The sequence below is a fragment of the Maniola jurtina genome, chromosome 20, assembly GCF_905333055.1.
Source record: "Maniola jurtina chromosome 20, ilManJurt1.1, whole genome shotgun sequence".
Classification (NCBI taxonomy): Eukaryota; Metazoa; Arthropoda; class Insecta; order Lepidoptera; family Nymphalidae; genus Maniola; species Maniola jurtina.
In genome coordinates, this window is record NC_060048.1 from 7095017 (window position 1) to 7108899 (window position 13883).

At 36.9% G+C, this 13883-nt stretch overlaps 2 protein-coding genes across 2 annotated transcripts; one reads left to right on the plus strand and one right to left on the minus strand.

The window, feature by feature from the left end:
* Window positions 1–1601: 1601 nt before the first annotated feature.
* On the minus strand, window positions 1602–3009 carry LOC123875847. Its single transcript, XM_045921896.1, has 3 exons — window positions 2992–3009; window positions 2333–2678; window positions 1602–1879 (listed from the first exon to the last, which is right to left on the minus strand). Exons 1-3 carry the CDS (start codon window positions 3007–3009, stop codon window positions 1602–1604), a joined length of 642 nt encoding a protein of 213 aa, XP_045777852.1.
* Window positions 3010–4946: 1937 nt separating this feature from the next.
* On the plus strand, window positions 4947–12772 carry LOC123875383. The gene is made up of 2 exons (XM_045921178.1): window positions 4947–5033; window positions 12449–12772. The coding sequence occupies exons 1-2, from the start codon at window positions 4999–5001 to the stop codon at window positions 12720–12722; spliced, it is 309 nt and encodes a 102-aa protein (XP_045777134.1). The 5' UTR covers window positions 4947–4998; the 3' UTR covers window positions 12723–12772.
* Window positions 12773–13883: the final 1111 nt, after the last annotated feature.

Genomic DNA, 13883 nt, shown 5'->3' on the forward strand with positions numbered 1-13883 from the left:
CTACCAGAGTTAATTATTTTCTGAGAAACAAAATGTGTGGGATAGAGTAGTGTTAGTGTACATTTAACGTACGCATATCTGTTAGCTTGTGCCGACGGGCAACTTGTAGGTATCAGCTGCTAAAGGTACACCTACGTTTTTTTAATTCAAATCAGCCCTTGACTGCAATCTCACCTGGTGGTAAGTGATGATGCAGTCTAAAATCGAAGCGGGCTAACCTGGAAGGAGTATAGCAGTTGACATAAACCCATATTCTTTGGTTTCTACACTTCATCGTACCGGAACGCTAAATCGCTTGGCAGCATGGCTTTTCGGCATTACTCACGTTTTTTAGTCTGAGTGCTGATATTTATGTAGGTATGTTTTACAGAATATTGTAGATATTTAGTATACAATATTGCCAGAGACTTCCTATCGGCGGCAATTTCTTCCAGACGCTAAAAGATAGCATATTTAATCTTACTTATAGTCTGATTCGTATTTTCTATATTATGATAATCAGGAAATATACTTGCATAAAAATCAAGACTCAGAACTAAGAAAAGTGAGTAATATTTTGACGTACCATTGCTGATATTTTTTGATTGGCCGTCGCACAAGCTATCAAATATGTGTGCTAACACTACTCTATCCCACACATTTTGTTTCCCAGCAAATAAGTAACGTCTGGTGGAACTTGGATCTTTGACCAAAATGAACATTATGTATATATTTTTCTTTCTCGATTCGACATTTGCATAGTTAAGTCATCAGAAGATTCTAGTGAATTCTTAATCATCTATGATAATAATCTTTTGGACTATTAATAAAATGAAATAAAAATTATAATAAAAATGTAGTTGCATCAAAAAATTAAAGCAAGGTTATTATTATTTAAGCAGCTTACTTGGATAGTTTTTTTTATTTAAGAATATTAGTCATTTTAATCATGACTAACATTCCCCTTTCCCCTCCAACTAAGCGTAAAGATTGTGCTAGGTGTGGGTACGATAATAGTGCAACGGGTGGGGTTTGAACCGCCAACCTTTCGGATTTCAGTCCGCTCCTATAACTGTTGAGCTATTGAGGCTTAAAATTTTCTACTGTAGGTAAATGCCTGTTTATAACATAATTCTAGAGAAGAATAGATAGAGTATTAATTTAATGTAAACTTTTTTTCAGGTGACCTTTCTGATAGCATTATTCACTATAATGATGTGCGTAGTATCTGCGAACCCATATGGTGGTTACGGCAGAGGATTTGGCGGTGGAGGCTTCGGAGGTGGATATGGCGGTGGCTATGGAGGTGGCTACGGGGGCGGATTTGGACACGGAGGTGGTTTTGGTCCAGGCTTTGGCCATGGCGGATATGGAGGCGGCTTTCCACGAGGTGGCTTTGGTGGCTTTGGAGGCTATGGTCACCGTTACTAAACCAAAAGAAAACTAAATGGACTCAAATCGTATTCTTAACTAAGAGTGACTGTCAAAATTACCTGTTAATATTGACTGTTAAATTAATTTTACCGACTAAGTTAGTAGGTAAGTAAAGTTGGTGGTCTTGGAGGGTCACCTACTTTTTTAATAAAATTAAACCATTTTTTACAAAACTACATCAAAGAATTTTATTGAATACCGGGTAATGGAGGTGGTAAAGGACTATTAAGATTAATTTCACCATTCACAAATCTTGATAGCATTTGGAGCATCATGGAGCCAAAATATAAAACAAAACGGGAGCTTTTCACAAAAAAATTCGGTGGCGGCTCTTCTTTGACAACGGGAGGAATCTCTTCCTTAACTACAGGAGGGATTTCTTCTTTAACTACAACAGGTTTTTCTTCTTTAACAACGGGAGCAACTTCTTTAATTACGGGCGGCGGACCAGGCGGTACAACAGCTTCTGCAATGGGAACTGCAGCTGGAGTTATAAATGGTATGATGTTAGCAGCCGGAGTGTAAAACGGGATTCCTTTGATGCTAGTATATAAAAATGGTGCAATTGGAATACTATTTATTACTGGACTTATGACTGGAGTTTTTAAATCCGCAGGTGGTGGTGGTACCGGTTTTTCCACTGGCAGCACCGGTGGTGGTGGTACCGGTGGTACTGTACTTTCTATTGAAGTAGTTAAGACCACTTTTGGCTCGATAGGTTTAACTTCTACTGGTGGTAAAATTTCTATAGGCTTTGGAGTTATTTCTACGATAGGAGAAGCGACTACTTCTGGCTTAAGTTCAGGCTCTGGGCCCTCAGGAACTGCAACAGCGAGTGGAGCAGGGGCTACAACATCTTTTACCGCAGGCGTTATAACTACTTCGGAATCAACTGGCAATAAAAATGAAATCTGTTTACCAGGTTCTAATGGCTCTACAACCGATGTTATTAACACTTCAGCCGGTAATTTTTCCACTTCCTTCACTTCTGTTTTTTCTAATAAATGTGTCATAGGTATTTTCAAAGGATCATCTTTTACGGCCAGTACTTCATTGGTAACTGGAGGTGCAATTTGCCTTTTTTTGATTTCATGTTTAATTTCATACGGTCCAAATGGAGCGAACTTCTCGAATACCAAAGAAAAGTGTTTCGGTGGTAAGGGGCCGAATCCGAGATGAAAGGTCTTGTGAATGTGTTTTTTCCTTACAAAAGGTTTGCATTTCACTTCACAACACCAGTGAACTGCGATGATAACAATTGGTATCTAAAACAAAATCAAATAATATTATAATAACAGATTTTCAATTGAAAAATTGAAAAACCCCCGACACAAAACCTTTAATAACTTTCAAACGGCTGAACCCATTTTCTTGGATTATATATTGGAAGAACACTCTCGATCGAGCCACCTTTCAAACAAAAAAAAAACTAAATTAAAATCGGTTCATTCGTTTAGGAGCTACGATGCCACAGGTAGATACACAAACACACAGATACACACGTCAAACTTATAACACCCCTCTTTTTGGGTCAGGGGTTAAAAATAAAACTATACAATTTTACAGAACGATAAATACCTGAATAAAGCATTTCATATTTGATCACTCACTAATAGAATCAAGGGAATTATGAATGGAAAATTGTTCGTGATCCTTTAAATAAACATTTTCATAATGTAGTCACTATTGTAGTGGCAAAAAAGACCATTAACTATCAAGCACGCTACCATTTCTTCAAGCTTAAAACTGGGACAAGGAAAATCATTGTGGTCGATTAAGATCAACTAACTCATTCCAACACAGATTTGTGTAACGGAAAATGATTTTTCCAGAATAGATATCTAAATAACTTAATGTCTATCATTCTATGTTTAACCCCCGACCCAAAAAGAGGGGTGTTATAAGTTTGACGTGTGTATCTGTGTATCTGTCTGTAGCATCGTAGCTCCTAAACTAATGAACCGATTTTAATTTAGTTGTTTTTTATTTGAAAGGTGGCTTGATTGAGAGTGTTCTTAGTTATAATCCAATAAAATCGGTTCAGCCGTTTGAAAGTTATCAGCTCTTTTCTAGTTTCTGTAACGTTCACTTGTCGGGGGTGTTATAAATTTTTAATTTACACTTGTTTCCACTTTATTTATATTGATGATGTAACGAAGCTAATTCTAACGATCGAATTATTAACCATTATTCAATGCTCTCAATTACTCTAATTCCATAAATACCTTTAATATGTATATTGTATGTGTATGTGTCATAATTAAAAAGTATAATAGGTTTAGGTACATTACAGAAATGCCTACATTCTTATTATAATTTAAAAATAATTGATTCCCGCAACTTCGTTTGTGAGGATTTAGATTTTTTAAATCCCGTGGAAACTCTTTGATTTTCCAAACAAAAAAGTAGCCTACGTCACTTTTTAGGTATTGAACTAATCCATGAAATAAAAACAGTGATTAGTTGTTGCGTTCAGATAGCTGGCAGCTCAAGGAAGGATATAGACTATTTTTTTTGTCCCGGAAAATCAAAGAGTTCCTTCAGGATTCTTGTAAAAGTCGTGGGCATCATAGTTTTTTATAATATGGGTAAAGATTAAAGAGAGTGATGTATTTAAATTTACATAGTCACTGGTTCATTTAGATAATAATCTGCGATTAATTAAGCCAGACCTTAATATGGTAGTAATGTAATAACCCAAAATTTAAAAAACCCCCAACACAAAAACCTCTGTAAGAAAACTAGAAAAGAGCTGATAACTTTCAAACGGCTTAACCGATTTTCTTCGATTATAGCTAAGAACACTCTCGATTAAGCCACCTTTCAAACAAAAAAAACTAAATTAAAATCGGTTATTCGTTTAGGAGCTACGATCCCACAGACAGATACACAGATACACACGTCAAACACCTCTTTTGGGTCGGGGGTTAAAAACAGGTTAACCGACTGACTGACATAACAACCCACAGCTCGAACCGCTGTGTCTAGAAACTTGTGAAATTTTTCGCATGTAATTTCTTTCTATATAGCATTTAAAGACCTCCATTACAAGGGTTTTCAGAACTTCACTCCGAATTAAGCCGAAGCGGGTCAGTTACTTCTCTTATAAACCATATTTTCATACATTTTTTTAAACTATAATATTCTATACTAATGTTCTTAACTGCAATCACACCAAACAATAGGTGGTGATGCAGCCTAAAGTGGAGCGCACATGCCTAGAAAATGCAATAGGTACTCTCTTCTTTTGAAGCTACTAATATTGTAGCTAGCGGGGAAAATGGAAGCCGAAAGGGAATTCCATACGTATTAGAAACGAGGAAGCAAATCACTGCGTACGAGACCGTGGAATTTCGACTACGTAGAGGTGCAGAGTGCAGAACTTTCCGACGCCTCGCAGTTCGATACTAAAATGGGGAGAGGAGAACTAGGTCGAATAGTGCCTCAGCATACTCTCCTTCATAGTCAATACTTTTAAGCACGCGAAGTTGATTAAAATGAATGAAATAATGAATAAATCAATAAACAGACTGCGGACGTGAGGTGGAACCTAAAAGAAGTGTAAATAAATAGTTGGAAAGTAATATGACTGGTTTCGAAAGCATGCACGGAATTATAATGTAAGAAACAACGCCAGTGAAACTTGTTTAAAACGTATCTATTTTAATTTGGTATTTTTTGTGACAATTGACGGTTAGGCGGCTATGATTACGCCTGATTACGTTTAATCGTTTCCACATTATCCTATCCGGTACAATTATTATGCGCCGAACGCTGAACGCAACACCACTTCAATTTATAAACACGTGTATATACTTATAATAATATTATGATAAAACATGATGCCCGCGTGGATTTAGGTTTTTGAAAAACCTGTGGGAATTCTGTGATCTACCGGGATAAAAAGCTGTCTCATATGTCCGTTTCAGGGACGCAAGCTACCTCGGTACCAAATTTCATACAAATCGGTTAAGCGGATAAATCTTTAGGAATCCTGTGAGGACTTTTTGAGTTACCGAGATTAAAAGTATCCCGTCTCAGAGATATAAGCTAACCCTATACCAAACATCAATATCGGTTAAACTGTTGGGCCGTGAAAAGCTAGCAGACAGACAGACAGACACACTTTCGCATTTATAATATTAGTAGATTAGATGATGCCCACGACTTAGTTTGGGTTTAAAAATATAGAAAAGTAAGTATATGTCTAGAGATAGCTTGCATCCATCTCCGCGATGCAAGTGACCCAAGCTTCCCCTGTGTCCTATCACACCAGATCTCAACCAATTTACCATAGTAATTAAGGTTTATCAAAATTGTCAGGCATTAAACCCAGATAAGACATCAGTAACACCGCTGAGTTGCAGAGATCGTTGTAATATTACGATGTATTTCATAACTGATGCAAATTTTCTGCCACCACTCCCGGTTCGCGAGAAAGTGGTAGACATAGTACGTACGACAGTCTTGTATTTCATCGACTGTGGAACACTTCTGTACGCTATGTTTTATATATCATGGTTTATCGCCTTTGTTTCATTGTTTAGGTACAAATAATTGGACTTTTAAAGTGATTGGTTTTAAAGAAGTGACTTCAATTGTGTAGTGAAATTGGTAAGATATTTTTCAATAACTTAGATGATGGCTTCGACTTCATCCGCGTGGATGTATCTATTAGTTGTTAAAAATCCTACGGAAATTTTTAATTTTCCGGGATAAAAAGTAACCCAGGATGCAAGCTATTTCCGTTCCTGTCTTAAAAATCGGCTAATCGGATGGACCGTGAAATGCTAGCAGACAGACAGACAGACACCATCGTATTTATAACATGTATTATTTATGGATGGATTATATTTTCTGTGCTATCATAATTATAATAATACTTTAACTATCACACTTCACACTAATATTAGGTATAAAGGCATAAGTGTGTGTTTTTGTATGTGTTTAGGTATATACCTACACACATACACACACACATATACTTGTAACTCCTTCACGCAAAAACTACTACACGGATTTGGCTGAAATTTGGAATGGAGATACATGATATCCTGGATTAGCACATATGCTACTTTTTATCCCGGAAAATCAAAGAGATCCCACGGGATTTCGGAAACCTAACCTAAGCACGCGGACGAAGTCGCGGCCATCAGCTAGTACCTACGTGATAAAATTGAACTCTCTATCTGCAACTTTTAAACAACTCGCAAACTCTATAACAAAACACGATAACAGGAATCACGGCCTTCAACAATGAGGAACACAACGCAGAATGAGATGTCATGGTTTCAAAGTAAAAACTGACTAGATTCTGGGTTAATTTTTATAGGATTTCCCGTGAACTGTGAAGGCTAATAAATAATTAACTGACTCAGTTAAATCAGATCCCACGCACTTATTGCACTCGCTGAATACATAACGTGTGACAAAATTCTCAGTTTCTATTGTTTTCTTAGGGTTCCGTACGTCCGAACTCCGAATGTAAAAACGGAACCCTCATAGGATCACTCGTGAATCACTCTCACAACAGAATGCATACAACGTTCGGACGCAGCCTATTGACATTCCGTACGATCTATATGCAAGTTTTGCAAACTTATATATTGATTGCACGGAACCCTCTCGACGCGAGTTCGACTTGCTCTTGTCCGGTTTTTTAATCTACCTCCATTAGTTTGAATAGGTTAGCTCTTAATAACACTTTACTAGGTACCTTGGTATGTAGATACGAGTAATACAGAGAGGTTCTCCAAGATCCATATTATGTGGTATTACAAATGCGAAGTGTCTGTTAATCGGTCTGCTACATTTTACGGCCCATCCATTTTGCAGATTTTTAGTACAAAGATGAGCTTGCATCCTGGGAATGGACAAAGGTTACTTTTGTCCCGGAAAATTGTTCCTACGGGATTTTTGAAAACCTAAATCGCGGTCATCACCTATTTGTTACAAAGATAACTTGCATCCCGGAGACGGTTAAAGCTTTTTTTTATAAATATAGCGAGCAAACGAGCAAATCTGTTGTTAAGTGATTACCGCCGCCCATGGACATTTGCAGCACGAGAGGAACCAGCGATGTGTTGCCGGCATTTCAGGAATTTGTTGGTCCGCTCCTTGAAAACCCCATAGTGTAATCTAATGAGAACATCGCCGATGGGAGTTGATTCCACAGTTTGCATGTCCGTGGAAAAACTAAAGCGTACTTTTATCCCGAAAAATCAAAGAGTTCCCACGGGATTACAATGAAGATTAGAAAACATATTCTTAGTATACCTATCTATTTGTTCGACACTTGAGTTTTGCGCTTGACAAATAGGACGGTTGTATCCATTGTTGCAGCTGACAGACTCCGCGTTCGTTCTGCGCTTGTTTTCTCTCCGGTCGTATCAAATTGCCGTCCCATGAGAACTGAAGTTAGGGAATCGAGAGTGCACCTGAGTTTGCGTGTATAGGGTACATTGTTCAGAAATATTTATATACGTAACATAAGTAGAAACTACCCGGGTCGCAGCTGAAAATCAGCGTCCTGCAAATTATGCGAAAAAAATTAAATTAAAATCGGTGCATTAGTTTAGGAGCTACGATGCCACAGACAGATACACAGATACACACGTCAAACTTATAACACCCCTCTTTTTGCGTCAAGGGTTAAAAATGAAAGAAAATGCATTTATAAACAAATAAATACAAGTTCTTTCTGCTTAGTAAAATATAATATCTCTTACTTTAAAAAAAATTACTTGAAATTGGCTGCCATGGCTAAAATTAAGTATGGGGAACATTATAATTATGTAGCACAGCACGCAATATGTCGTACAGTATACAATACTGTAATTATTTTGCAACACCAAAAAAACAAATTCGGAAGATGCGCCCATTTGTATCATCGACACGACAACGTTAACCAAATAAGGCGTAAGTAATTTTCTCCGAAAATAAATTACGTAGAATTGTGGACATAGAGGTACCTACCTACTTTCCAATGTCTTTAAATTTCTCGACAAAGAACGCATCCTTATTAAGTATTTAAACCAATAGTCTAACAAATAGATGGGTACATATTATGTAGGTGGGTAAATAGATAAGAAGTGAAGTGAAATTACATTGTTTTAATGTCGTATTATAATAACATATTTCACTTTTTAACGCCCGACCCAAAAAGAGGGGTGTTATAAGTTTGACGTGTGTAACTGTTTTTAATTTAGTTTTTTTGTTTGTTTGAAAGGTGGCTTGATCGAGAGTGTTCTTAGCTATCATCCAAGAAAATCGGTTCAGCCGTTTGAAAGTTATCAGCTTTTTTCTAGTTACTGTAACCTTTACTTGTCCGGGGGTGTTATAAATTTTTAATTTACACTTGTAAATTTATTATTTCATGTAGTAAAGGACAACTTGTGCCACTTTGACGGCCTCCCTGGGGCAGTGGTAAGCGCTGTAGTCTTATTAGTGGGAGGTCCCGGGTTCGATTCCCGGCAGGGATTTGGAATTTTATAATTTCTGGTCTGGTCTGGTGGGGCGCTTCGGTCGTAGCTAATTACCACTCTACAAAGCCGTGCCGCCAAGCGATTTAGCGTTCTGGTACGATGCCGTGTTGTTGGCGAGTTAGCGCTCACTACTTTTATTCTAAGCCTAATCTGTAACGTTAAATATTATTAAATAAATATACTTATACTTATTACTATTTTACAATTTCTTAAAATCTACTATAGTCAGTCATTCATAGTAGTAGGTAGGTATATGTAAATAAATTGAATTATGTTAAAATGGCTGCTTCGTTATATTTTGGACAAAACAATAAATAATAATACAGAGCTACAAACGTGACACATCCTATCAAAGATCTTATTAGTAGGTAGGTACCTATTACGTAGTTCGGTGGTTTCCAGTTTCCACACCAAGCTTACTAATTAATAAAACAAACATTCAAATTTTCCATAACATTTTAGCTAGACAAGTTTAAATGACAAAAAAAACCGGTCAATTTCGAGTCGGACTCGAACACGAAGGGTTCCGTATTCCATCGTATAAGAAATAACATTTTTTTAAATTTTTTTGTGACGTAAACACTTTGTTTTTGGATTTTTTCCTCCATTCGTGCGGTAAGACATTGCTTTGCTACTTGCCTTTCATGATTCTAACTTCTAGGTCAACGGGAAATAATCTATAGGTTTTGATTCCTTTGACGGGTCTTGAGATTTGACTCGATTAACAGTCTCGACAGAAAGACTGACAGACAATGAAGGGATCCAAATAAGTTCCTTTTGTCTCTGGAGATACGGAACCCTAAAATAAGTAGGTACCTAGGTAGGTAGTGTAGAATCATAGACCTATTTATAACGCCCATGTGTAGATTTTGATCATTTTAAGATAAAATAATTTTGATCATGTTTTGATTCACAATTCGTACCTATTAATTACTAAAATGTATTATTATAAGTAAGTGCGGCATGCAAAATGGTTTTTGTTTTCACTAGCCAATGCCCGCGACTTCTTTCGCGTGGATACCTAGGTTTTTAAAAATCTCGTAGGAACTCTAATTTTCAATTATGGGTTTTTTAGGCATCAATGGTGGGTACCTACCTATTACCCTTTTCGCCAGGATAAAAGTACCTATCCTAGATCTCGTATCCGGACACACAGACAGACAGATCCGGGATAAAAATATCCTATTTCCGTTTCTTGGATGCAAGCTAATGGTTGAATAGTTGAAGTCTAGGAGTAACGAAGTAACAGACAAACAAACAGGCGTTCGGAATTATAATAATTTATAATAAAATTTGTGTGGGTATGTATTTATGTTAATTATTATTATAATGAGTGCTATATAGACGGCTAGCCTTATTATAAGTATAATTAAAACGTTATCTATAAATGGAAAACCCGTTTTAAAAGAATTACCTACTTGTACATACATTCTACGTATCGAGAAACTTACCTTCATACATTTGCCATATACGTTATATAAAATCATAGGTACAATATCCTTTCTGGGAAAAACTATTTTCTACATTAATTTAAGAGCTCTCTCTCTCTCTCTCTCTCTCTCTCTACAAGAAGTAAAAGTACTAGATATAATAATGATTATGATCTGATTTTAATGTATTAGCCCTGCTTATTCATTTGCGCGGTAAACAGTTGGCGGCAACTGATGCTGTCATCAGTTGCCAGAGTCAGGACGTCGTTGAACGCGCGCATACGCGTGTACGATTTGATAAGTTATATGAAGCACTAGCCGATGCCCCCGACTTCGCCCGCGTGGATTTAGGTTTTTCGAAATCCCGTGGGAACTCTTTCATTTTCCGGGATAAAAAGTAGCCTATATGCTAATCCAGGATATTATCTATCTTCATTCCAAATTTCAGCCAAATCCGTCCAGTAGTTTTTGCGTGATGGAGTAACAAACACACACACACACACACACACACATACAAACTTTCGCCTTTATAATATTAGTGTGATGTGCGGTGCGTCTGCTGCAACGCAGCTGTGCATGCTTTGCAGTGTGAAAACCTTCACACAGCAATACAAATGTTAGACGATGCGAGACAATTAGTCATTTTCGTCACGCATCGTGCGAATCTTACCGGAAACTCAAATAGGTATGCCGTATAAGCATATTATGTAACCGTGTATTGTTTTGCGTAATGCTTTGTTTTCTTCCAAATGAGAGTGAAGGAATAGATAGTGGACATGCGTTTGCGCACGTTTTTGAGCGCTATATCTCCCGTGCAAATGGTGGATTTCTGTGGAGATGGCCGCCGTAACCGAAATTCGGTCCAGAGTAGGTAAACTTATTTTTCTTCCATATTAGCGAGGACCAAGTCACAATATCAATAACAATCAAAAGAAATCCTAGCCGAATCCAATCGCGAATTTATCATCAATCAATCAATCTCAATCCATAAGCCTCAATAACTCAACCGGTAAAGGAGTGGACTGAAAACCGAAAGGTCGACGGTTCAAACACCGCCCGTTGCACTATTGTCGTACCTACTCCTAGCACAAGCCTGACGCTTAGTTGGAGAGGAAAGGGGAATATTAGTGATTTAACATGCCTAATATTCTTTTAAAAAAAAACTATCAATATGGAATGCCCTACGGGGTTTCTGTTTTTCCCGCTATCTAGTTGTTATATTGGTATCTTCAAAGTAAGAGTGAACCAGACACCTTCTGGGTAGGCGCGCTCAGTAGGTACACAGTAGCGCGTAAGAATAGCTGCCAAGCTTTTACTTGTTTATCCATTATATTAGCGTCACTCAGAAAAGCAGGTATTATTTAAATATTTTTATCGAATTATTGGAATGTCCTCTCCAAAACCAACACAAAAAAAACACAAGTTTAATGTGTAAGGTTATCCGAGAGTTTTAATCTAAACAAACTAATGCCAAAATAAATAATTTAATTAGAGCGTGATTGCTATCACAACATCTAATTATTCAGTTCACAATCCAAATACCGAAAATATGCGATATCGCTCCGAATCTCAGAAGGAGACTGAACTAAAACCTTCGAAACACCCGTATTTATGCAAGTTCAATCTTGTCGGCCTCCTAGCAACAGATTGTATGACATCGAATGAGCCAAATATCGATTTTATCAAACTACCTGCATTAGGTAAATTAATAATTTTATATTATTTTTGACAACTCAAATCAATTTTTAAAAATAACCTTACAATTACAATAGTTTAGCCCTTGACTGGTCTCATCTGGTGGTAAGTGATAATGCAGTCTAAGATAGCAGCAGGCTAATTTGGAAGTATGGCAGTTTTACGAGTTATCCTTGTCGGTAGACGGCATTTTACCGGAACGCTAAATCGCTTGGCGGCACGGCAGTAACTAGCCACGACCGAAGCCGTCCACCAAACTAGACTAGACACAATTTTAGAAATTTTAAATCCTAAGTTGCCTAGGTCAGAAATCGAAACTGTGACCTCCCACTTATCCACAGCGCTCACCACTGCGCCATCCATGAGGTCATCATTTAGTTACTGAGACGCCAAGACGTTACTAACACTCAAATTCTTTTGTTACAGAGCCATGTCTGGAAGAACACTCCTAAGAACAGTAACGTTTATGATACTGGCCACAATTTGCAGCTGTAGTGTGCTACAAGAATTCTTCAAAGGATTTTACCCCGCCACAGGACAACGCAGTTTATCAGACGCTATCACAAATTACTTGGACTATTTATTCCCTAAGGATGACCAGGAGTCCAGGATTATGAAGGAGATATTCGGCTTTTTCGCGGACGACACACATCCCGGATTTGAGGGCTCATTAGATGCGCTAGATTATTTATTCAAATGACATATGACTATGTCCCATAGTTCTTACCTTTTTAATCTAAATAGGGAAAGTGTAAAGCGAAAACTTTGCGTCTCTTCCATAGACTGTAGTATTTAATTGTTTTTGTACAGATTACAGTAGGAAATTCTATTTAAATTATACCTACTTAAGTTACGAATAATTAAGTGAGACTTTCAATTAAAAATGGACTAAGTAGCTGTTCATTTCTGCCTAAACCTACCCATCTAGAACCATCGTATCGTGCCCACCCTCTGTGCACACGCCATCCAGTAATTTCACTAACTACTGGCCATTCGATTTTCCGACTGGCACACGAAGTGTAAAACTACATAATTGTTTTATATATCTACCTCTGAATGGAATTTCTGTATAGATAGGTGTTATTCTATTGGTGATTCTAATAAAATTCAATTTTAAAACGAAAAGCTATGTCTTTTTTACATACTTATTTGTAATTTTTACATACTTTTTTTTTACATAAAATTTGTAAACTAATTACGTGTTCAGTAGTTTCTTAATGATTTTGTGAAAAAGTTTTCTTAGATTAAATCCTACAAAATTAAGCGCCTAGTCGAAAACCTAAGCAATTTTCTATAGTATGAATGTTGCTATTCTGTTAAATTATTTATTTGATAATAATTATTGTATGATTATTTTACTTATAATGAAATTGTAGTATTACTAAAATAAATTAAAATTGTATGTTTAAATAAATAAAGAGTAAAAGTGCGCCTTTCTAATGCACATTGCTCATGTTGCTTGTGGTTCACTAGGTACTTTTTCAATTTCCCCCTTCAGACCCTTTTTTGATTAGATATCTACCTAGGTACTTTTTTCAAATGTATATACGAATAAAACATTACTTATATTCACTAGAAATTCATATATTTTTACACACAATACGTTCCCTAACCTCGAGACATCGTGTAGTAACTTTTGGTACAACAGTATTTAGCTTAGTATAAAGTTTTAAAAGGGCTTCTCCTGTAGCTGATTCATAAACTTTTGATTGTTTAGGTTGTTCATCACTGTCCCAGCCTGGAGGTCTGCGGAAGTTGATATAGGGCGGTTGATCGTAACCACATTCTAATCTTCCATTTTTTAGTCTGCACCCATTATTTAAATTCACTCCTTCATCGTTGACATCTGGGCTGCCTATAT